At 41.9% G+C, this 25588-nt stretch overlaps 1 protein-coding gene across 1 annotated transcript in view; it reads left to right on the top strand.

Annotated features, from left to right (window-relative positions):
* The window catches only part of PDE11A (phosphodiesterase 11A), a 449211-nt gene that overhangs the window by 409779 nt on the left and 13844 nt on the right, over positions 1 to 25588 (top strand). Inside the window, exons 18-19 of the mRNA XM_005675916.3 lie at positions 1328 to 1402; positions 6942 to 7025. Of these exons, the coding sequence (XP_005675973.1) occupies positions 1328 to 1402; positions 6942 to 7025 (159 nt within the window). The remainder of the gene's footprint in view (positions 1 to 1327; positions 1403 to 6941; positions 7026 to 25588) is intronic.

The following is a 25588-nucleotide window of genomic DNA, read 5'->3' as shown; positions in this document are numbered from 1 at the left end:
TGTAAATCCAGCTAGTTCATCTCAGAGATTTCCCAGATGTTCACCATGGTGTTGTTGAAAATATCTGGTCAGCTCTTAGCTGTTATATCAGTTTTCTTCCCATAAACCTATTGATAGAAGCACAGGACTTGGGGGGAAAAAAAAATCTCTGTAAGCCTGACCGTGATCAGCAGCTTCTGATCATCCATGCTAATAGATGAAAAGTAGAAAAATATATGTCCTTACTTTGGAAATATCTGTGTGGTTTACAGTAGAACAGCCATTCCATTGTGCTTGTTAACAACTAGAACCCACCCTAAATAAACAGTTATTTACTATGTGGATGGAGACAGCCTAAAACCAAATCACATTCTTCAAGTCATATCATAACATACTATAGGACTTTCCTGGTGGTACAGTGGATAAGAATCTACCTGCCAATGCAGGGGACATGGGTTTGATCCTTGGTCCGGGAAGATTCCACATGCTGCTGAGCAACTAAGCCTGCGCAGCTTCTGAAGACCTTTCACCTAGAGCCTGTGCTCCACAACAGGAGAAGCCGCTGCAGCGAGAAGTCCACACTCTGCAATGAAGAGGAGCCCCTGCTCACCACAGCTAGGAGCCCCCCAGCAGCAGCCAAGACCCAGTGCAGCCAAAACCACATAAATCATTATTTTCCCCAAAAAATACCAGAAAAGTCTGGTATGAACTACAAATCTGGCATTAGTCTTGCCCCTTGACTGATTGCTACAGTAGGAAGCAAAGGGTGGGCCCTGGGGTTAACCCTTCCAGAGTGCACACAAATAACTGGTAGGGGGACATGGTTAAAAAGTTTCTATGATGGCAGAATGTAGCCAGGCTAAAATATGTGTGCAACAAAGTAAAAAAATCTGCACAGAAATAACCAAAAGTTGGCTGAATTATTACTACAAATATAGTATGATGATCTGTTATAATGTCAATTATTATTAGGTTAGTATTTGCTTCATTTTTCTGGATAAGAACATTCCCTCCCTTGAAAGTTACATATCCATGCCTCATCTGAATATGTGAGCTCTACTCTCAGAGATTGTCTATTGGCATGTGTCTAAGGATTGTAAATGTACTTCACTCTATTTCAAGAAAAATAAATAAAAATACAAAGCACAAGATCAAATTAAAAGGAAATCAGGTTCATTGATTAAATTCTATCATACTTTCAAACACAAAAAGTTAATGAACTTCCTCATAAGCTTTTCAAATGATAGTCTGTCTTGAGGGTAACTGCCATAGACATAAGCCAGAAATAACTTCTACATCTCATGATGAATTATATATGCCCATTAATTAAAATATTTTTGTGTTTCAGGTGGCTGAACTTGTAACCAGCGAGTTCTTTGAACAAGGCGATCGGGAGAGAGCAGAACTGAAACTTACCCCTTCAGTAAGATCGTCCTTTTCTTATGATGTATTTACCCTTTCGAATGACATTTCAAAATAACTTCAGAGTGCACCTTGAAAGGCTGAGAATGAATTTAAGGAAGGACTCTTGAAAGTTTCAAACTTTAATTAAACTTAGATGCTAAACACTGTAATTCCCAGGTTTCTGATTAAGAGGGCTGATTACTTAACAAGCATTTCCTGTGTTCCCACACTGGGAGAAGCAGGCACAAGGGAGGATTGCAGAGTAGTACTTGAATAACTCAAAGCCCAGGGCTGGTGCTTCATAGGCAGTCAGTGGCTACGTTGAAACAGACATACAGGAAAAAACAAAAACCTAAAGGCAAGCTGTCCAGCCTTGAGGGGTTAGAACAAGCAGGTGCAGTAAATAATGGATAGTCTGGATTTTACTTTGCAATTTTGAACTTTTCCAAATTCTGAAAGCAAACTATTTCAAGTCTGTTTCTTTTTTTGCAAGATGAAAAGTTGCACCCGGGAAACTAGGTTCTGCTGATTGAAATGCTGCTTTTGTTGGATTCAACCATTCAGTTACTATTTGAGAATGCTTACTGTAAGCTAAGGATGATTCTGTTTTTACCCATCAGAAAACAAAGACATAAATGCCCCAGTCGCCAGCCTCAAGGAGGCGGCAGTCTCTTTATTCTTAATGAAAGAGTAGCTCAAAACATATCACCCAATGATCCAAGAATGGTCCAGAGTATTCTAAAGTCTGCCAGAGCACAGAAGATTCAGTGCAGCTCAAGGAATGTGTCAGCTATCAAGAGTGTCTGTTTATGAAGATTCAGATCAACTAGGTTTTGAATATTTGGAGTTACTTATAAGATCTTCAAGTTTTAAAACATTTTTATTTACTGACATTTAAAAACAAGGAAAAGCGGCAGAAGAGCTCCTAGCTTGAAGAGTTTCACCTGTTTGAAGTCAGAACTCAGACTTACTAATTTTGACTATTCTTTATTTATTGTTGACCCATAATAGATCAGGAGACTACGTAGGTTAACACACCCATCAATTATTTTAATTTCCAAAGCAATATCTGTTTATACTGGTTTCAAAACATTCCTTTGTTCTTTTTTGGTGGTGTCATCAAATTTGGTTGTAAAATAAAGATGCTAAATTGGGATACATAGTTAATGTGTAAAACATAGTACAACCCAAATTTCTGCCAGCTATTATTTAGTATATCTGTTTTCAAGTAAAAGCTTGTTTCCTCTTTTAAAAAACTGTTTCCAAGGCCTGCTCTGAAGGCCTTACACGGCAGCAATACTACAGGTCATTTAATTAAATGGAAAAAATATGAGTTAATTGCCAGCATTGACAGGCTGGCAGGTGTAGTGGCGCAGCACTAAGGAACTTTTGTAGAGTCAGGTAAGGGTTTTCCTGGAGACATAAATGAAATTAATTCTGTGGTGGAAACATAGCTGTACGTGCTGCTGTCTCCCCATAGGGGCCTACTTAATACGACTGATGACCATCTCCTCGGGAGGGGCCTGGCTGCTGTAACAGGAGTATCCCACATTAGTGCTTTTCCAGAAATGTCTAGAAATGAGCACAACCAGATCTGACGCCTTCTGTATCCATTATTCCTTGATATTTAGGGATAAAATTGTCCAAGAGCCCTTTCAGGTATCATAGTCCTAAAGGTCAACAGAGTAACTTTGTCCAGATTAATACTGGAAGCAGTGAGTCAGTTAACAGAACATGCTTGACCACCTTCGAGTATTAAGCATGAAGCTGGACGCAGTGCATCAAGACGGGAGGCAGCACCATCTTCCCTGCCCTCAAGAAGCTTGTCAACTGGCAGGAAATATGGACATTAAATAAATTTTCGCTTAGAATCAATTACAAGATGCAAAATTTTGTAAAGGGAAATAGCACAAAGTAGTATCTCACACTTCCACTCATCAAACATTTGTTGAGAAGTGATTAGTCCAGAAATGACCCCTTACAGATGTGGCCCACTGATTTTGGGCAAGGTGCCAAGATAATGCAATCAAGAAAAAATCATCTCTACATCAAATGGTGCTGGGACAATGGACTATCACATGCTAATGAAAATGGACCTTCTCTTTCACCAGACTCTAAAATAAACTCAAAATGTATCATAGACCTAAATGTTAGAGCTAAAACTATAAACTCTCAGGGAAAAAACAAGATATAAATCTTCTGGATTGGATTCAGCAATGATATTTTACATATCATTACCATTTTTTACAGTTGCATTTACATATCATTACATATGATTCCAAAAGCATAAGAAACAAAAGATAAAATAGAGAAATTGGACTTCATCAAAATTAAAAACTTTGTGTATCAAAGGACTCTATCAAAAGAGTGAAAAGACAACCCACAGAATGGGAAAGAATGTTTATAAAGCAGATATTTGATATGGGCCTAACGTCTAACCAGTGAAGTTGCTCAGTTGTGTCTGACTCTGTGATCCCATGGACTGTAGCCTACCAGGCTCCTCCATCCATGGAATTTTCCAGGCAAGAGTACTGCAGTGGGTTGCCATTTCCTTTTCCAGGGGATCTTCCCGATCCAGGGATCGAACCCAGGTCTCCCACTTTGCAGGCAGACACTTTACCGTCTGAGCCACCAGGGAAGCCTGCCTAATGTCTAGGATATATATAAAATATTGCAATATATGTAAGCTATTATATAAATGTATAAAATGCCTTATAAAATACATACTATATAAAAACTATTGCAACTCAACAACAGAAAGACAACGCATTTTTTAATGGGTAAAGGATCTGAATAAACATTTCTCTAAAGAATATATATAAGTGGCCAATAAGCACATGAAGAAAAGTGTCCTAAATCATTAGTCATCAAGGAAATACAAATCAAAACCACAGTGAGGTACCACTTCACACCCACTAAGATGACTATAATAAAAAAGACAGACAGTAACAAGAGTTGGCAAGAACGTGGAGAAATTGGAACTTTGTACATTGCTGGTGGGAATTTAAATGATTCAGCTGCTTTGGAAACAGTTTGGCAGTTCCTCAAAACATTAAACACTAGGGTTACCATGTGGCAAGCAGTTCTACCTCTAATTATAACCCCAAGAGAAACAAAAGGGTGCATCCACACAATAAAACTTGAATGTAGTAGCATTATACACAATAAAAGGTCGAAACAAGCCAAATGTCCATCTACTGATAAATGGATAAATACAATATTGTATATCTATATGAGCGAATATCATTTGGCAATAAAAATGAAGTGCTGATGTGGGCTTACACAGTAAACCTTGAAAACATTATGCCAAGCTAAAGAAGCCTAACACAAAAGACCACATATCATTTGATTCCATGAACATAAAAGGTGAACAGACATTTGTCTGCAGAACAGACAAATCTATAAAGGCAGAAAGTGATTCTGTGAACTGCTTAAGTATTAGGGGATTTGGGGAAGAATGAAGAGAGATCGCTAATTGGTATGTCATTTTTTTTTTTCCCTTGGAGTGATAAAAATGTTCTAAAATTGACTGTTGTAATGGTTTCACGGCTAATTGTGAATATTTTTAAGTGAATTTTTTTTTAAGTGTATCCTATGCACCAGAAAGAGTCATTAAACAAATAAGAAAATTTCAGATAACATTGAGAACTATAGACAGGGTAAAACAGAATAATGTTTTTTAAATGGCTTTAAAACATTTAAATGTTTTTAAATCTTGGACGTATTGAACCAAGATCCATGTAGTTCACAGAAACCAGCCCTTCCTCCAGCACGTTTCACAGTGTCTTGGAGTGCCTAGTCCTCCTTCCTGATATTTACACTCCACATGGCAGTCAAGGATGAGCAGGCCAGTGGGAGGCAGTGACCGTCTCCCTAATTTGGAGATACTTTCCTCAGCAGCACCCTTCTATCTTCTTGTGAGCCTCAGCAGCAAATGATTTGAGCCCCACCCAGTCTCACCTTTGTTCCTAAGTCTAAAGGATACAGGATTTTTCAACATATATGGACCAAGGACGTGTCATGAGTCTGCCCTCATGACCTGTGTGAACACCAAAATGATGTGGATGCCACATTTTATTTAGAAGAAAGACAAAACCTACCATAAGACAGCAAGGCGGAGCGGGGTTGCTTCTTAGACCCTGGCCTTACTCTTTAAGAATAAAGGAATTAGCCTTCACCTGTCCCTGAGCTGGTCATGTCCGTGACACACTGGATATAGCACCTGGAATCTGCAGCATACTTAATAACGTTCTGCTGCTGCTGCTGCTAAGTCGCTTCAGTCGTGTCCGACTCTGTGTGACCCCATAGACGGCAGCCCACCAGGCTCCCCCGTCCCTGGGATTCTCCAGGCAAGAACACTGGAGTGGGTTGCCATTTCCTTCTCCAATGCATGAAAGTGAAAAGTGAAAGTGAAGTCGCTCAGTCGTGTCTGATTCTTAGCGACCCCATGGACTGTAGCACACCAGGCTCCTCCGTCCATGGGATTTTCCAGGCAAGAGTACTGGAGTGGGGTGCCATTGCCTTCTCCGAATAATGTACGACTCCTGCTTAATGCTTTACAGTAATAGCCATTGTGTGGGCGTCATCTAAGGTAAAGACAATCTCATTTGTATCTGGGCAAAACATATTTCATGTGTATGTATTTAAAATTTATTGATAAGTTAAATCTATAAAAAGTTGAATCTATAAGTTGAATCTGAAAATAGACCCTCTGGCTATAAAGCTTATATGCATAAAAAAAGAACAAAGGGAGGGGCATTCTCACGGGAGGACACGGGGCAGTGTTTGTCCAAGGAATCCAGGGTAGCCGTCCAGTGACAACTGAGTGTCTCTCCTTTTATGTCTGCCCAACAGAAATATGTCACTTCTTTCTCTCAGAAATTTTCTAAACATCATAATATCATAAAGTTTAAAAGTTGGGAACGAGGAGAGAATGGCTACTTCCCCTCACTGTTCATCCCTACCAGTTTCCTCCGACCATGGGGTTTTCCAGGCAGGAATACTGGAGTGGGTTGCCATCTGTTCTCCCATTATCCATCCAAGGATAGATAAAAATTTAGGAATTTGTTAATGACAGGACCTTATTGAAAAACACACAAAATTGTCCCCACTCTGAAAAATTAACACAAATAATTCCTATTCAAAATGACATTGCTTTTAAGGATCTTTTCCAATCTATCCCATACTCTCTCACTATAAAAATAAAAGCCTGCACTATTTTCTGGCAATAAAACATTCCCCCTTCCTTTGACTTGTACCCAGTTCCCAGTGACCTGATGACTTGATTTAGTAGCAGTTACCTATATCTGAAGACAGATTTTGGCCCCAAGGAGTTGCATGCTATAAAGTCCAAATAAATCCGCTTACAAATCTCATAAAAAGAGGTGAAAATACTTTATTTCTCATCACAGATAAAGGAAAAGAAAGTATGTGTAAATGTTGATTGTGATTTGTGAAGTGTTCAGCTGGTAAAAATCGGATCATTGTGGCAAAGTGGTTGACGAAGCACCCGTAACGTCTGTGGTGTAATAAAGCAAGGCTCTCCTCCCACATTACAGGCTATTTTTGATCGGAACCGGAAGGATGAGCTGCCTCGGTTGCAACTCGAGTGGATTGATAGCATCTGTATGCCTCTGTACCAGGTAATCACGATTCGAGAGGGTCTGCGTGTCTTCCCCAAGCCAGGAAGGGAAAGTGTATGCACCGCATTTTCAGAAGTATTGGTTTTAGGACACCCTCCCAGGGTATGTGTATTGCCAGGAATGGTGGTTGCAGCTTATCTCTTCTTGGATTTCTGATCAGTCCACTGAGAAGAGTGGGTACCCAGAACCCAAAGACCCGAGTTCTCCTTGGGCCTCAGCTCCCTCGTCTATAAACCAGGTATAGTAATATTATCTCTCAGTATTTCTCAAACTGTGCCCCTAAGGAACAGAAGTGTCCATCCATCGCCTAGTGAATATCTTATTAGAAAGAGGACTCAGGCTCAATAACTGGGGCTTCCCTGTGGCTCAGACAGTAAAGAATCTGCCTGCAATGCAGGAGACGTGGGTTCAATCCCTGGATCAGGAAGATCCCCTGGAGAAGGGACTGGCAACCCACTCCAGTATTCTTGTCTGGAGAATCCCATGGACACAGGAGTCTGGCGGGCTACAGTCCATGGATAGGGTGGCAAAGAGTCAGACACAACGGACTGACTATCACTTTCACTTTCTTTTCCTGCACATTAAAATACTGAAGGCTCAGAAAAGTACTCCAGGAAAGGTTAAACACATTTAACCTTGATTAATTTTGCATTTCTTAAACATTTGACCATGGACATCTCTTTCAGTTTTACCATTTTTCTTTTACTTTTATTAATATCATGTGAGACTTGAGAGTTCCATGAAACATCGTTTTCTGCTTTGACCCTATGGCCTGGGCCACAGGGTTTTGTAAAGCCTCTTCCATCTTAAATATCTGCCTCTGTCTGAGATGCGTGACAAATGGCATCCACTGAACCCTGAGTGAGGTGGTTTCCAGCTCTGCTGTGTGGGTTCGAGACCCTGCTTCTGGCAAGGAGACAGTGTTATCAGCTCTGGATGGTCACACTCCACTTTCTGAGTAGGAGCAGGGCTGACATCAGTTAACACTCACAGTTTAGTGTACACCGGCTTTTAATCCTACTTCTAAGCATTGGCTTTCATGTGAAAAACCTGGTAAGTTCTTTACCCCCTACCTACGTCAATCAGATTGAGCTGCTTTTTTGACTTCAGAGTGAGAAACACATGCAGGGAAAACAAAACGGCTTCATTTCTCACTCTAACTCCATTAAAAACACAGTATTGTTTTTTAAGGACTTCACAACCATTAAATTTCAGGCTTATCTACCACTTCATTTCCAGCACTTTTAGGAACTGCTGAGCCCTGTCACATTATCCTAAAAAAAACAAAACAAAACAAAACAAAAAAAAACCATAGAAGTTTTTTTTTTGGAAGTGTAATTTTTAATGACTATAAACAACAAAAGTAATTTTTTTGTTTTATATTATCCATTAAGTACATGATAGCATAAAATCAGAGAAGTAAAGCTTTAAAAGAATCTAAAATGAATTATTTTAGTTATACATCAGACATAATGCTCTTTCATTTAAAAATGAAAGAGTGGGTGAAATATCAAGAATAATGTCTACATTATTATAAGAAGATCCTCAACTCTCTTTTCTCCCATCCACTTCTGCCATCCTCACTCCTCTGGTATCTCTGAATAAGCTGGGTTGCCAGGTGTAAGGCCCATAGCTGTTGGGTTAGGTATATCTTGCTTTGTGAAATTGACCTCGACTACCCATGTCAAATTATTTTTTAATTTTACTCACTTTCCTGTGCATTCTTAGGCAATAAATGAGATGAATTTCTTGCAATTAATAAATTCCTTTTACTGTGGGTAAAGCTGAGGATGTATTTGTATGGCTGATAAATTTTTGGTGTTAGTCTAGAAAGCTACTTTGGAATGAACTCAACTCTACACACCCTTCCTACGTGATTAGTTACCGTAAGTGCTGGAAAGGACTCTCGTGTGTTTTTCCATGTTAATTTAAATGTTTCATTGCTGGTTCACAATCACTTGGGCTTATTTTTATACTTCCCATTAAACACTTAAAAATCTTCAGGTTAAAAAGTAAGTTATTTTGAATTTAAAATGAAAATAGCCGTTTCCAGAATGTAGGGGGCAATACTACCCCATCATATTATCTATCATTCCTGACTTTTCACATTTTACTTTACCGCCTAGCTGTGATATTAGATACACTTGCTAGTTTTATTCACAGGAAACAGACATATAGAAAGTTCAAGTGACGCTTCCACCAGACTAGATTGTGTCCCACTCATCCGTGGCCTTGGTTTTGCTGTAGTCGCCTGTCTCCTGCCTCATTTCACCTCTGTTGGATATTCACCCACGATCTTTTCTTACTAAACCAAATGGGGACAGTCCCAGCCTCTAAAGAGGAACATGCAACAAACTGTTTATAAAAGTTCGTATTCATACCTGCTGCTGTATCTTCCCAGTGAACAAAGCATGAAAGTCAGGCTCCTTTTTCATCTTATTTTTTAAAAACCTCGTGGATTTCATATAAATTCTTTATAATATTTATAAATTATATAGAGAGAATTTGCATATTAATATTAATTTATAGACAATTACTATATGTTTGTATAGTCATATGACTACATATTTATATGAATATATAAATTAATCTAACTTTGAAATCAACATTTCAGAAAGCCCTCAAACTGAAACCTTGTAGAGTGACTTTATTTACCCTCCTTGAGAATCCCTATTTTGTCCCATCTTGAGCACCTGGATGTTTTTCGCTATTTAACTGGATAATCTCACATTAACTGTTGATGCTCTGCAATGGAAATGGAATCAGTCAGTGGGGAGGACTCACCATGAGTATGAAGACACAAAATCTTGAGGAAATGACTCACCAAGCATGGACGGTCCCTAATGTGAGGCTAGTCAAATGTCACAACGTCTGCAGGAATTCAGGTTGTTGCTGGAAGGTCAGTCTGGGTTTTTTAATGGGGAAGTGCACTACTAAAGAGTCTGAGAGGATAAAAGCAAATGGGAAAGCATGAAGCTGGCAGGAACCCCAAACTGTGAGAGATGACATCACCTTCCTCCTTATGGAGCATAAGAATGCAGTGTGGCCTTGCTGAGTTAGTCTGGGCAGAGGCAAAATGACATGGAAGAGTAGCTATGGGACCTTTCAGTGGCCAGAGCCCTGACCCCAAGGCAGAGCAGGTTTGAGGGGCAAGAAACCTCACATGGAGCCTGAAGCAAACAGATACATACATCATGATCAGAGACCTTCTTGCAGTCAGAGCAATGTAGAAAGATGAGGGCCAGTGAAGAGAGAAGCCAGCCAAATGCACTGTCTGGCTGAGGCTGCTGGGTGCAGCCCAAGACACGCAGGGGCTTGTGGAGGCGAAGGTGGAGATGGAGCCTGGCAGTAGATACAGATATGGCTCTAGGGCAACTTTTTTACTTCATTGACTTCTACTGGGTAAAGTCCGCTTAAGAGGGTTGTGCTTGGTCAAAACAGATGAAGCACTTCCCGTTTCCAGTGTGCTGAGCTTTGTCTCTTCTCCAAACAAAGGATAGATTATTAATACTCTGCAGTACCTGACGGAGAAGGCGATGGCGCCCCGCTCCAGTCCTCTTGCCTGGAAAATCCCATGGACGGAGGAGCCTGGTGGGCTGCAGTCCATGGGGTCGCTAAGAGTCGGACACGACTGAGCGACTTCACTTTCACTTTTCACTTCCATGCATTGGAGAAGGAAATGGCAACCCACTCCAGTGTTCTTGCCTGGAGAATCCCAGGGACCGGGGAGCCTGGTGGCCTGCCATCTGTGGGGTCGCACAGAGTCAGACACAACTGAAGCGACCTAGCAGCAGCAGCAGCAGCAGCAGTACCTGAAGGGCTAATTATCTGTGTGCCTCGGTGGGAACCCACAAAAGTACACTGGTAGATTTTGAATGTCCATTGCACGTAAAATAGAAATTCTTACCTCTGAGACAACTTCAATTCCCAACTTGTGTTTATGCTGAAGGAAAACAATGAAAACCCCCAACCCCTCAAAATCTGTTCAACAGGAACTTTCCAGAGTAATCTAGTGATTGACTGAAAGTGACTGACAGAAAATATAAAAACATACCTCATAAAGTAATGGGTCGGGAAGGAACATGCAGAGAATAGTCCCAGACCCATGGATGGTTCTACAGTAGGGAGATGTGATGTGCTTATATACACATGTTTATATGTGCACATAAAATTCTCTAGAACTTGCTCATCGTTTTAATCTTATGTTTCCAAACTTCTCCTTAAAAAAAAAATAGAAAATGGTCCCAGAAGCCATGATTTATCTGTGACAGCATTTTATTCAGGAAGCATATAGGAAGCCAAGAGTGGGCAGGGAACCATCAAAGCGCGTTCCCCAAGAGAAGACTGAAGCCCTGGTTAGTTAGCTGTCCTAGCAGGGTATCTCGGAGGAACACATTGACATCTGATTCCTGCGCTTTCCGCTGTCTTTGCACCCTGCTGGGGATCCATTAGCCTGCTGCTAAACTTCTTTAGAGAAAGAAAAAACAGGAAAAAAAAGAACGAGGGAAAAAACCCCAGACACCATCAAACTTTGAAGTCACTGCTGCACCAGCCTTAGGGATAAACAGAAAACCTGATAGAGCAGCATCACACTGAGCCTGTCTTTGCAATAGCAGGCAAAGCTGCTGCCCTTCATTTTCACTCTCGACTCAATCAAACTTCAGTGCACCTAGAATTTCAATGAGGTGCTATAAATCATTATAAATCTTCTGTGTATTAAGGGTTGAGAGAGTTAATTTTTGTTATGAACATAATCAGATTTTCAGCTCATCCCAAACTGGCTCTTGATTTTGGAGTATTTGATCAACAACAACAACACTTTAAAAAAAGAGCTTGACCTGGCCAGGTTCTAGCTGAAATAATGATCTCCTATAAAAGATTTTGGCTAGAGTGTTGTATCTTTATGAGAATGTCAAGGCATTTCTGCAACAGGCAGGGCTTCTGAAATTATGGTTATAGTAACTTCTGACTTTTTTTCTACCTTCATTTGTCACGGTTGTTTTGGAAAATGCATTCCACCTGATGCAATTACTAACATGCTCTCTGAAAAGAAGGGAGGAAAAAACTCTTTAAAATACAGTTCAAGTTGTAGAACCTGGGAGTTAGAATTGATAAACTGGAAAAGAGGAAATAAGGTGTGACACCAAGACAACTTTTCTGGATACCAAGAAATGCACTTCAGAAACAACTCAGCATTCCCCAGACGGTCCATGCCTTGTGTTCAATTTAGAAAAAAAAGAAAGTAAAAGTAGTGAGCTGCACTAGTAACTAGTTAGAACTTTCCTCTTAAAAGCCTACAAGGAATGGAATGGGGTTAAAGAGGGGAACAATCTTATCACATACTTAATAAAAGTAGGACACCGCCCAAATCAGTTTCTTATAAATGTTTTTCTCTACGACATTTAGTATTCCTGTGAATGAGAGAAAGGACTAGTTAAGGCTAACTTCTTATTTGTCTCTACAAAGTGGGGGACATATGTGGAATGACAGGAGTCCAAAAACTCAGGAAGAAAGAAAAGGTGGGAGGGAGGGAGGAAGGAAAGAAGATGAGGGAGGGAAGAAAATAACTTCCTATATTCTCTATAATTTATCTGGCCCCACCTTCTCCTGGTGATGGGTTGGGGGTGTTCAGGGACTGATTTTAAAGCATCTCAGTTCTTTCTGGTTAAAACAAGTCCTTGCAAGACTAAACTGTGAATTGTCCTCAGTCAGAACCATTCCTTCTCCCCAGCTGACATCCAGGTGCTAGGGGAGCTTCCCTGTCCTTGTCACGGTTCTGTGACTGGGGGGTGAGAGGGACCGAGTGCCCCGGCTGCCTGCGGGGTCAGGGCTCTGGGTGTGATGCGGGGTTGGCCTCTGGGTGTGTGGGGTGGCTGCCACAAGCACTTGGTGCAGGGTCTGGCCGCTGGCTCTGGCTGCCGCAGCTCTGGTCCCTGCAGACCATGGCGAGCTGCCGCCTGCTTCCTGGTCAGCGCTCATCGGCTGGTTCTCTGTCATCACTCAACCCCTGCAGACACCCCAGCCACTTTCTCTTCACCCTGCCGCCCACACAGCAGCTTCCTCAGTCCTTTCCAATATGCCGACTGGGTAGTGCCAGCTCATTCTAAGAAAGTTCTGTCATTTTCCTGCACTGGGCTCTGAGATTCGAGAGACGAGCCTTCGCCTCATCTTCAGGGTTTGACCCCCAAGGAGCATGGAGCCAGGACACTCACATCTGATCTCATGCCCCGCCTCGGCCCCCCTCTCTCTCCTCTCCTCCCTCTCTCCTCCTCTCCTTTCTCTAAGGCAGGAGTGGGAAGTTTATGAATTTCCTTTTCCTAGTCTGATGGGAGCTCTCCTTGGATGGTCTCCTCTGTGCTCCCCACGCCTGAGCTTTGTAGTCACTCTTGATGACCTGCTTTAGCCAGGCTTGGTTCTTAAGAGGTAAGAGTTCTGGAATTTAGAAACCCCCTTTGTGGCTCAGATGGTAAAGAATCTGTGTGCAATGCAGAAGACCAGGGTTCGATCCCTGGGGTGGGAAGATCCCCTGGAGAAGGGACTAGCCACCCACTCGAGTATTCTTGCCTGGAGGATCCCATAGACAGAGGAGCCTGGCAGGGGTCACAAACACTTTCACTTTTCTCTCCACACAAAACCAGCACTGAGACTTACTCTCTGAAAGCTGGGTGATCAGAGCTTGCTGTTTTTAGCAGGGAGCCACCACTTGCTGAGAGGAGGAAAGTCTGTTGAGCTGATGGGCGGGGAGCTATGGGCATCATGGTTCAAGTAGAACAAAAATATATTGGTTTGATATTTTCAAATTCTCCTCCTTGTTACATACAGGAGAGTGCTATCTGATGCTATAACCCAGTCTGAGCACAGCAAAACCTGTTCAAAATTTTCTATGTATTATTAGTCAAATAAAAATGGAAGAGAAAATATACACATTCAAATGTATCAGTTTTACGTAGTTTATACCCTGTCTTCCAAACTTTTGCCAAAATAATCTTCATTTAAAAAAAAAAAACACTATATCATGGTATTCTCCTGCTTAAAAACCTCAGGTTACTACCACCATCTATAAGATACCTCCCAGACTCCTGGGTTAGCCCTCTCATTCTGAGGCCCCTGCCTCTTGACCTCATGTCATGTCACCCAGGCACTTTCTGCCCCAAAGCACAGGGCTCACAAACCCTCTCAGCTGTCCTCCTTTGCCTTTGCTTATCCTTCCCTCCCTCTTCTTTTTGTCTGGAAGAAGTCATGCCAAACTGTCCCCTCCTCTGAGAAAGCTTCACTCCCCTCAGCACGACTACAGCACTCTGCCGACCTCTGCATAACTACATGTAACACTCTGTGTTGTGGTCCTCTTTCTGTCCGTCTTTTCTGTTTTCCTTCCACATTAGGTTAGGCTCCTGGAACCATCATAGTCCTGATTCCCAGAACAGTGCCCACTATATTCAAACTGCTGCTGCTGCTGCTGCTAAGTCGCTTCACTCGTGTCCGACTCTGTGCGACCCCATAGACGGCAGCCCACCAGGCTCCCCCGTCCCTGGATTCTCCAGGCAAGAACACTGGAGTGGGTTGCCATTGCCTTCTCCAGCGCATGAAAGTGAAAAGTGAAAGTGAAGTCGCTGCTATCAGTTGAGTAAATGAGTGAAGAAACAGAAGGGTAAATAATGCAACGCGGGACCACAGAATTAATGAACAGTGGAATGTACGAAGTAGGGTTATAGTGCCATTTTAAATTATCATCTATAAATACATAAAACCTTTCATCAGAGTGTGCACTGCTATATTCCTGCCCATAATCTGAAGTATATGGCCTATGCTATCTTTTTACAGAGTGGTTTGGTTCTCATCATGGTTGAATTGGCCCTTAATTCTAGTGTAAAAAGACCAGTTTATAGCCATGAATTTTTCACAGCTTTAACTTTTCCAACTAGGAAATACATAAAATTTTCTTTTCTTCCAGCATTGGCTGAAAATATAGTTATTTTAATATCCAAGTTAATAAGGAGAGCTAACACATTACACAGATTTCAAGAAGTTTTATAGATATACATGCAATTTCATGAAATTACAATACAATAAAACACTAAATTATCGTGATTAAAATACAACTTTCCATTGACTTAGAAGACTTTTCAGATCCTCCAGTGCCTGACAGTTATCAAAACAAACGTGAAATAGCAATGTGCTCTGCAGGACGAAGTGCTGAATAGCCGAGAGGGCTCATTCTTAGAAGAACATTCAAGTTCATGTCACTCCCTGCATCGGACATGGTATGTGGCCAGTGAAGGCATCACACACCTTTGGCTACATCTCACAGTTCTTCCTGAATACCTGACATGCCAGACTATTTGATTTTGGAGAAAGTCTCCCACCTCCAAAAAATGACTATGAGTTGATAAAGCAACCAGCTCTGTGTATATTTTTTTTTGTAAACAAAATGAACTTTGATTTATTTCAAGTAGCTTTTAAAAACCTTTTATTTATACAGTAGGACTCAATTTCTATTCATATGTATTTTATGAGCCCCAAACTGCCATCATGAATCTATATTAAAATGCTGGAATCTGGTTTAAAAAAAAAAACCAGTTCTAATACACTCCCTAATAAGGCTTTTGGAGGGTAGAATTTAAGATAAGATCTAATTCTCCCTATCCAGCTGACCAGCATAAATAACTCTTTTTAAAAGTGTTTCTGCTTTGAACTTATGAAGCTAAAAATCACTTGACCCCCAAGTCCATACAAGGCTTGGAATGTTGTCTTAAGTTACTTTCCAGTTCCTCTAGAAAGCATGTTTTAAATGCTGATTTACCTCTTCATGGCCTCTCTTCTCTTAAGAAGAAAATGGAAAGAAGGAAGAAAGGGAGGAAAGGAGAGAGGGAGGGAGTGAAGGAGGGAGGAGGGAAAGAAAAAAGGGTGGGGTGGGAAAGAGGGAGAAAGAGAAGAAAACTTTCATTTTTTACTAGGAAATGAATCAAGTCCTCTTTGCATTCTAAGGGTGCCTCTCCAAAATTTCTGCAATTTAATGTTCATTTGAAGGGTCAGCATTGTTTTTGCTCCTGGGAAGTGAGGCATGAAAGAAACATAAAGCATTCTCATTATGCTGTTGCCAGACAGAATCCTCTATATTATTTGAAATGTTTCCTAAGAGAATTCAAGGAGGCAATATCTGGATCCTCAGCTATCACTACTCTTATATTTAGTTATCAGAGGTGCAGCTGGAAAATATGAAATAAATCACTCAAGGCACATTGCCTCACCTTAGCAAGCAGATGCTAAATGACAGTGTGGCCAGAGGGAGCCAGGCTCTCAACCTCACGCACAGTGAACACGGCAGCCCAACCACTGTGCTCACTGCTTTTCACTGTAGATGATGATTTAAAGTGTTGAGTCTGTTAGGCAGTGTCTAAACAAAGTCAAAGACGTCTATCAGACTGAGCTTTAGGAAAAGAATTTCAGTATTACAGCCCAGAAAGATACAAAGCTGTCCCTGTATACACTGTCTCAGCAAGCAGACACCTGCTGAATGCTGGCTCTAGTGGGCCCTGGGTAAGGGCTTGCTTAAATTTTAAAGTTTACAAGCATTGTAAGTTGACCCCAACTCTGTGAAGGAAGAAAATACTTCATTCTGGATCCTATAATATCTATGGTCTTAGTTTTATATATGAGGAAATGAAAACCTACAGAAACTAACGGACTTAACCGGAGTGAAGTGGTTAGTACACAGCAGAGCCAAAATTTGAAAGCCAAGTCCTCTCGGCCTTATTTGGGGGCTCTTTCCCACCACACTGCCCCAAGGAAGTGAAAGGCGATTCCATTTTTGTCCAGCAGTACTGTACCTCAGAAACCTCCCATTTACAAAATAAAACTCTTGAGTTCTTCAGAGAGGAGGATACAAGGAGCTGAGTAGAGATTCTAGAGAAAGCAGTTCCTGGAGCGCTGAATGAGCTAATAGGTTCTGTTTAGCTGGTTACCAGAGACATACTTTCTCAGAAAGATTTTATGTCAAGTTGTCCTTGACCAAACACTTTGATCTGCAATGGAGTTGATCTTGCCAATTAACAATGGCAGATTGACCTCCCTAGTTTATTCCACATCCTTCTGGGAATTCCATTAATAAAATAACAAAGGAAAAAAAATTTTTTGGAAATTTTTAAAGATTTAAACATTCTTGGGAAATGGAAAGAGGCTGGAAGAATTTTAAGGAACATGATAGAAAAAGCCTACCGTTCCTTGAACAGTCTGTAAGTAAGGATGTTAACCTGCTGTTGAGGACCCAGAAGGAAATCGAGGGTGTCAGGAGAGAAAATATATATGGCCTCAGAGAATACCTAAATCCTCAAGAGCAGATTGGGGATAAGTCAGGACTCACGTTCTCTTCTCCCTGTGATGCCCCCTCAAGCTGTTGTCCGCATGCAAACACATTTTCATCCAGGAACACCAGTGTATTCTGCTCTAGCCACTTAACATAAACTTCAAAATGTGTTTCCAAATGCCTAACATAATTTGCATATTATCCTTTGAAATGGCAGCCTAGAATTCCAGAGTGACTTGTCACAATTTATTTAATCATTTCCTACTTTTTTTGGTTGTTTTGCTGTTTTTGCTAATTGAGATAATTATAAAATGAGCACTTTTGTTTAATATTTTATTGACTTATTTAATGCTATTAAGTGTGGTTAGAAATAGTAATGTTGCATTTCTTAAAAAAAAAAAAATATATATATATATAAATTCTCAAAGACAATAGAATGTAAGAGGGCATAAAATATCCTCAAAATTGGAGGCTGGAAAGGAAGTTATGTCCCAGGGTGGCTGCAGAAGGGGACATCAATAGGAAGAGAACTGATCTGTCTTTTAGAAGGAGTAGGCTCAGGATGGCAAGGGTCCAGTTCAGCCGAGAGGGAGTCTATTAATTTCCTACTGCTGCCTAGCAAAATACAAGAAACTGGGTGGCTTAACACACCAGAAATCTCTCACAGCTCTGGAGACTAGAAGTCAGAAATCCAGGGGTCAGCAGGGCCAGCAGGGCCAGCTCTTCCTGGCAGCTCTGCAAGAGAATCCATTCCCTACCTCTCTCCTGGCTTCTGGAGCCTTGGCATTCCTTGCATGTGGCTGCGTCACTTCCGTATCCACCTCTGTCTTCATGTGACATTCTCCCACGTCTCTGTGTCCCTGTGTCTTCGTATGACCTCCTTATAAGGACACCAGCCCCTGGATCACCGGCCCCCCCCTAATACAGGATGTCTTTGTCTTAACTTGTCAACATCTGTGTGTCATGCCCAGCTGCTCAATCGTATCTGACTCTTTACGACCTTGTGAACTATAGCTCGCCAGGCTCCTCTGTCCGTAGGATTCTCCAGGCAAGAATACTGGGAGTGAGTTGCCATTTCCTACTCCAGGGGATCTTCTCCACCCAGGGGTTGAACCCCCGTCTTCTGTGTCTCCTGCATTGGCAGGTGGATTCTTTGCCACTGAGCCTGGGAAGCCCCTGATAACATCTGCAATGACTCTGTTTTCAAATATGGTCACATTCCCAAGTACCAGGGTTAGGAATTCAGCATCTCGCTCTTTTTTTTTGAGGGGAAGGTGTGTGTCACAATTCCATCCATGGTAAGGAGACTGAGGCTTGAGCCTGGAAACAAAGAGAGGTTGGGAATGGGGTTCCTGGAGTCCCCTACTCCCCACACAGCCAGGTAAATAGGCTTTGCAGCCACTGCCAACTCAGGAGACCAAAGGGCTCTTCTCTCACAGCACTAACTGGGAGAACCTGTAACTGAAATTAGAAGTCTGTGGAATGACTGACTAGACCCCAGGAGGCCTCCCCATACCTCCCCCAACCCTGCCGCCCCGCCCTACTTTGCACTCAAGATGCCAGAGGCCAGATAGCCCCAGAGGCAGGCAGAAAAGTGGGATTCCTCTTCAGGGAAGAACAGCTGCAGAGAGAAGACCTGTGTGTGCTTGCACTTGGGGTTCCCTCGGTGAGAGTTCTGGCTCCCTGCAGAACGCCCTTAAGATGCAGCCCCACCACCACCACCCCCGCCAGCAACAACCGCAGCCTCTCCTGCTCCCCCGCCCCACTTTACTCACTGCCCAGAACACGTCTTTCAGTGCTGCGTGCTTAAATATATGCTAACAGATTAGGGCCACAGCATGTTTGAAAAGAGCTTCCAATGTGAAGGAATGGAAGTGAATCAAAACACTGAGTGAAAGAGAATTTCAGAGCATACAGGAGATGCGAAAAACAAAAGACAACTTCAGAAAGCCTCTACTATCATCAAAAAGACAAATATGTTATAAATTAAGGCCTAATGCCTGATGTTTTCCTTCTCCAGTACTTTCTAGTTGCTGTCATGATTTTCTCCTCCTCTGGGACCTCCTATCCTGGGCTCTCCTGACTCCGCCCCACTGCCAGTGGCCTCCACTCAGACCTTGTCAGGCTCACAGCCCCTCCCCACTCTCCCCCCCTAGATTCCATCATCGGAACACCACCCTTATCTTCCTAGGGGAAATCTGACTGTGGGCCCTTCAGATCCTCCCTTCCCGTCAGAGAAGAAAACACCTAAGCTGGCACACTGGCCTGCCCATGCTCACCTCCTCGCCCTCCACCCTGAGCCGTCTGCTCTTGACACACCCACCACTGCTGTTGATCAGTCACCAAGTCGTGTCCGACTCTTCTCGACCCCATGGCCTGCAGCTCGCCAGGTTTCCCTGTCCCTCGCCATCTCCTGGAGTTTGTCCAAGTTCGTGCTCATTCAGTCGGGGATGCCACCCAACTCTGTCACCCTCTTCTCCTTCTGCCTTCAATCTTTCCCAGCATCAGGGTCTTTTCCAATGAGTTGGCCCTTTGCATCAGGTGGTCAAAGTATCGGAGCTTCAGCTTCAGCATCAGTCCCTCCAAAGAGTATTCAGGGTTGATTTCCTGTAATCAACTGGCTTGATCTCCTTGCTGTCCAGGGGACTCTCAAGAGTTTTCTCCAGCACCTCAGTTCGAAAGCATCAATTCTCCGGCGCTCTGCCTTCCCTCTTGTCCAGCTGTCACATCCATACGTGACTACTGGAAAAACCATAACCTTGACTGTATGGACCTTTGTTGGCAAAGTGATGTCTTTGCTTTTTCACTCCCCTATTCATAGTCCATGCCCGTGTCTTTGCCCACACAGCTGCCTCTGCCAGGCCCACCCTTCCCTCTTCTCTCTAGCAAGTCCTTCTCTGACTGCAGGAATCTGCTCAGGTGACAAGCTGCCCCCAGGAGGTAGATATCCTAGTCTCCAGGGCCCACTGCATTTTCAGTTATTAGCACATTTTTCTCATTTGCATTCCCTGTGTCTGTTACTCAGCTGTAATGCCTTCACACACTGCATGCCCCCAGCCTCCGCCTTCCCCCGGCTAGAGCAGGGGTCTCTAGGCTGTGACTCAGCTGCCTGCCGTGAGACCCCTGGGGGCTGCCTCCATCAGCAACACAGCCCACATAGCGACAGGATGGGGAAGGAATGGGTTATTGCAAAGCTGTTAGGAAGATCTTGCATTTCCCCAGCGTTGCGTGCCTTCCATGTTGCCTGACATAACCCACCATTCCTGAGCTGCCCGGTGGCGGGCTTTAGCATTTCTGTCTTTATTTCACAGCTGAGAAGCTAGGGAGGTTATACTTGCTGCTCAGAATCGCCCCAATGAATTACGAGCTTCAGCGAATGAACACCTCCCACCAGCAAAGGAAGGCCTAAGCCGCAGAACCAGAAAATAACAGAAGAGGGAGAAAGATTCTCCAAGTCCCTGACTTCACATGTCACCTGTGATCATGCTACAGATGGTCTGAACAGCTGAAAATCTAACAAGACACGAGAGAGAGAGCAACAGAGACATACAGAGGTGGAGGAGGCAGGGGGAAAAGAGAAAAGATGAACAACAAAGGCTGAACATTTTTATAAATCCCCCCTCCTTACTTGTAGTGAAACCTACAGCTCCTTATCCTCCTCACGATTTTCATGGTGATCACCCCAGGCCTTCAGGCTTAACTGTGAAAGTATTAATAACTCCACTGTGCTACATTTCTAAGGCATTTGGCCTTACAACGTGACTTTCTCTTTTGGAGTAAATGGAATTGATGACAGTTAATATCAACCTTTGCAAGAGTCTGAACCAAGGGAGACGGGATTTGTGGAAATGCTTTTGGAAAAGTAAACTTTACATGCTGAGGCCCTCCATACATATGAGCCGTTATTCCTGTTATTAGCATTAATAGCATCTCTAAGCCTCAGTAGCCTCAGTTGGAACTTTGGATAAAAAAATAGCGAACTGCAGGTCTCACCAAGATGTAGTGAATCTATAACAATAACATTTCCTGGACACTTCTTGTGTGCCAGGCACTAGGCTGACTTTCCAAGTCTGATTAAATTTTCTTAACAAAATCAAGGATGGGGAAGGAATGCATTATCACAAAGCTGCTATGAAGATTTTGCATGCCTGATATAACCCACCACTCCTGAGCTGCCCTGTGGGAAACTTCAGCATTTCTGATCAAGATTGATTTAACTTTCTTAGCCATATCAAGATAGATTCTGCTACCACCCCCCTTTTCAGATGTGAAAACTGAAGCTAGAGAGTTCCTATAACATGCCCAAGAGTACACAGATACTAAGTAACAGAGCTTAGATTTTTTTTTTTCAGCCTTCAAATATGGGCTTAAGGTTGATAGAACCTTGTTGCCACCTGAGAGGCTGTGTATGCAGGCATCAATGTACAGACCTCAGGTCCTTACTGAATCACCTGAAATGGAAGCAACACTATTGTCATACTGAAATGCTTGCCTAGAAGCAAATTTGCAAATCACCTGTAGGGGAGTGAAACCCTGAAAGTTCCCTTGTGACCTGACTTGATGGTGGCCAAGCTACGTTTAGAAACCAACCTTTGACCCTCGGTGTAGGGTTTGTCCTGATACACTCTGCTACCTACATATAAAATTTGAAACATATTATCACCAAGTTTTCAAAGCTGTCCTGAAGGAACAAAGTTTAAAAAGCATATCTGTCTGAGTAGTGACGCAGATTTCAAACACACAGCAAGCAGACGGAAGCAGGGAGTTTGTTTTGAAGGACAGCATGGTGAACCAAGATGTCTCTAAGAACAGGGGAAATGGAATGAAAAGTCAGCAAGCAAGGTAGAAAAGACAGCCCTGAGAGGCCCTGAGAAACGGAACACAAAATCTGAAGGAAGATAAATGGATAATTTAACAGCCGTTCAGTTTTTAAGAAAGACAAAGAACAAGCTACATTGCATCAGAAAAGGCCTAGAAATGATGATGGATGGGGCCCTTCAAATGAGTGGTGAACACAACAGAATCACAGTCGCCTGCACAATTCCCAGCTGAGGGCAAATTTGAGGAACTAAATAAGGATATGAGACTGATACGGATTGAAGAGTTTTTCAAAATCCATTTAACGGCCAGGCAGGGGACATTGATCGCTTTTCAGAGGAAATGTTTAGAATCAATGAGTAGTCAGCCCTTATCGGAATGTGGATGGGGGAGAGGGACGGAGGCTTACACACAACGTTAGCATGCTGTGCATTAAGGTACTGAGATAATTGTTGAATTATGGTAGCAAAGCACTAAATTATTTTGATCTTTATGAAATAAGTATTTCTCTCTTTTATCCTATACTCGTGAGCTTCATGAACGATGAAATGACTTGCTATTGAGTAATTCTAATACATGATCAAAAGTTTCTAATTATCAGTGCATGTTAAACTTTTAAATAAAATATTTTCGTGTCAAATAGTTGATACATGCCCAGGGAACAAAATTCACAAAAGGCACAAAAGTATTAGAGAGAAGAGGTACTTCCTCATACTTCTGTCCCCGGGTCACCCAGCTCTTCTCCCTCAGGGCAACCACTGTTACCCAATTTCATCCAAAGACAATCTATGTAGAAGCAGAAATACAGTGGTTTTTTTTAGCTTTTTCTTTTATTGAGATATAGTTGGTATATAATACACATATGGATATACAAACACACATGTATATGTGTATATCTATATATACACATATATGAATGTCTATCCTGCTCCATACATTATTTTTTTACACTTAATATATTTTTGAGATTATTCCTTTTTCATGTCCAGACAGCAGCTATCTCATTAGTTTTGATGGCTGCAGAATATCAGATTTTAAAGATGTAAAATGAATTATTTAATCAATAACTATTATTTTTGAACACTGATGTTGTTTCTAATAATTTGCTATTATAAACAGAGCGCTAGAAAATATCCTTGTAAATGCATACTTCATACTTTATTTGTAAAATAAACACCTAGACGTGGAATAACTGGGCACTTAGCATATGGGCATTTGGAATTTTGATAGATATTGCCAACTTTCTCTCTGTGGAGTTGGAACCAATTTATATTTCCACCAGCAATGGCTGAGGTGCCTCTTCCCCTATACTCTTACCAAGACAAGCTATTATCAAACTTCTTGAATGTTGCCAATATGATGGTGCAAAATCTATCTCCTTATAGTTTTAATGTGTATTTTCCATACCATAAATGAGTTTGATCATATTTTTGGTATAGATTTATTTACTTAGGAGTAATTGTATTTTTTTCTATAAACTCTCCACATTTTGCCCTTTTTTATTAGACTGGTGGTCTTTTCTTATTTGTAGGAGCTCACTGTATATTAAAGAAATAGACTTTTATCTGTAGCAAAAGTGGCAATTCCACCCCCACCCCAGATTGTCATTTATCTTTTCACTTTTCACTCTGCTTATGCTATATAGAAATACATTGATTTTATGCAGTCAAACTCGTCTCCTGTGATTTCTGGATTTTGTCATACAGATCGTGGCTTTCCCATTCCAAAATCAGAAATTCTTTAAATTCTCAGAACTTCTTTCAGGACTTTATGGTTTCATGTGTTATATCTGTGACTCATCTGGTTTTACTTTATTGTGTTGGATATAAAGTTTTTAGATGGCTACCCAGTTTTCCCATCAGTTTTTTCACTAATCTTTCTCCTTATGATTTAAAAGGTCACCTTCATCATATACCAAATTCCGTTAAACAATTCCAGTTTAACTCTTTCTATTCTGCTCTATTACTCTCTCTGCCTAGTCATGCTGTTTTAATTAATATTGCTTTAGATAATATGTATATATATGATATTTTCTGTATTTATTTTGGCTGTGCTGGCTCTTCACTGCTGCGGGCTACTCTCTAGCTGTGGTGTGAGGGTTTCTTACTGAATTGGCTTCTCTTGCCGTGAAGCATGGGCTCTAGGGAATGAGGGCTTCAGGGTTGTGGCAAGTGGGCTCAGTAGTTGCAGTTCCCAGGCTCTAGAGCACAGAGTCAGTAGCTGTAGCTTATCAGCTTAGTTGTTCTTTGGCATGTGGGATCCTCCTGGACCGGGGATCAAACCCATATTTCTCGCACTGGCAGACAGATTCTCCATCACTGAGTCACTGAGGAAGTCCCTAGAATATATTTTAATGATAAGCCTAGTTTCACCTTCCACGTTACTCTTTCAATAGTTTCTAAGTATTCTTACTTATTTTTCCATATAAGCTCTGTAATTTAATTCAAAAACAAATCTAGTTTGTCTCTTTATTGGGATAAATGATCAACAGCTGAAGGTTAAATGAATGCAAAACTTCCCAACATTGAGAAGATGAAAAATGGTGCCTATTAGGAAGTTTTTGTTCATAATATTCTAATGTTCTCTTCTTTAAACTGAACTTTAAAATTTAATTTAAAAATATTCAGAGTATTCGTCCTGCTGTTCCCACACATTAAAACTTTCCCCATATCTTAGTTTTGGGGAGAGTTAGCAATATAATACAGAGAAGGCAATGGCACTCCACTCCAGTACTCTTGCCTGGAAAATCCTAGGGACGGAGGAGCCTGGTAGGCTGCAGTCCATGGGGTCACTAAAGAGTCAGACACAACTGAGCGACTTCACTTTCACTTTTCGCTTTCATGCATTGGAGAAGGAAATGGCAACCCACTCTGGTGTTCTTGCCTGGAGAATCCCAGGGACAGGGGAGCCTGGTGGGCTGCCATCTATGGGGTCGCACCGAGTCGGACACGACTGAAGCGACTTAGCAGCAGCAGCAGCAGCAATATAATAAAGGAGCCGCAATAGCGTCTCTTCCCTCAGATCTTAAAGCTGACCCTTTCTATGGACAAAATGCCAGCTAATGATACACCCAGTGGAATGTGTAAAATATCCTTTGTCTTCTTATTCGTTCTCCCCCAAATCTTTATTTATTATACTGTAAAATTAAGAAAAAGTAGTTTCTCTTGCCATATGGAAAGAGACCACTAAAATAATGGAGGATTTTTGCCTCCAAGGAAGTTGATCTGAAGACAGCATCCCTCATGGATGCTTTGGTTCTGATTCTCTATTGATCTAGGGCAGTGGGATGCAGAGGCTTTGATGGCGCCCTCCCTGTCTCAGATCTGAGCCCTGGTTGGTACTGACATGAAGACCACCTTTAAACTCACAAGAGATGCTCAGGCAGCATGATATTTGCCTGGCACTCACCAAGCAGTTTGTTAGTACGAATATCAGGTAAAAA

Source organism: Capra hircus, chromosome 2 (genome assembly GCF_001704415.2).
Source record: "Capra hircus breed San Clemente chromosome 2, ASM170441v1, whole genome shotgun sequence".
Classification (NCBI taxonomy): domain Eukaryota; kingdom Metazoa; phylum Chordata; class Mammalia; order Artiodactyla; family Bovidae; genus Capra; species Capra hircus.
This window is presented reverse-complemented; position numbering and strand designations above follow the sequence as displayed.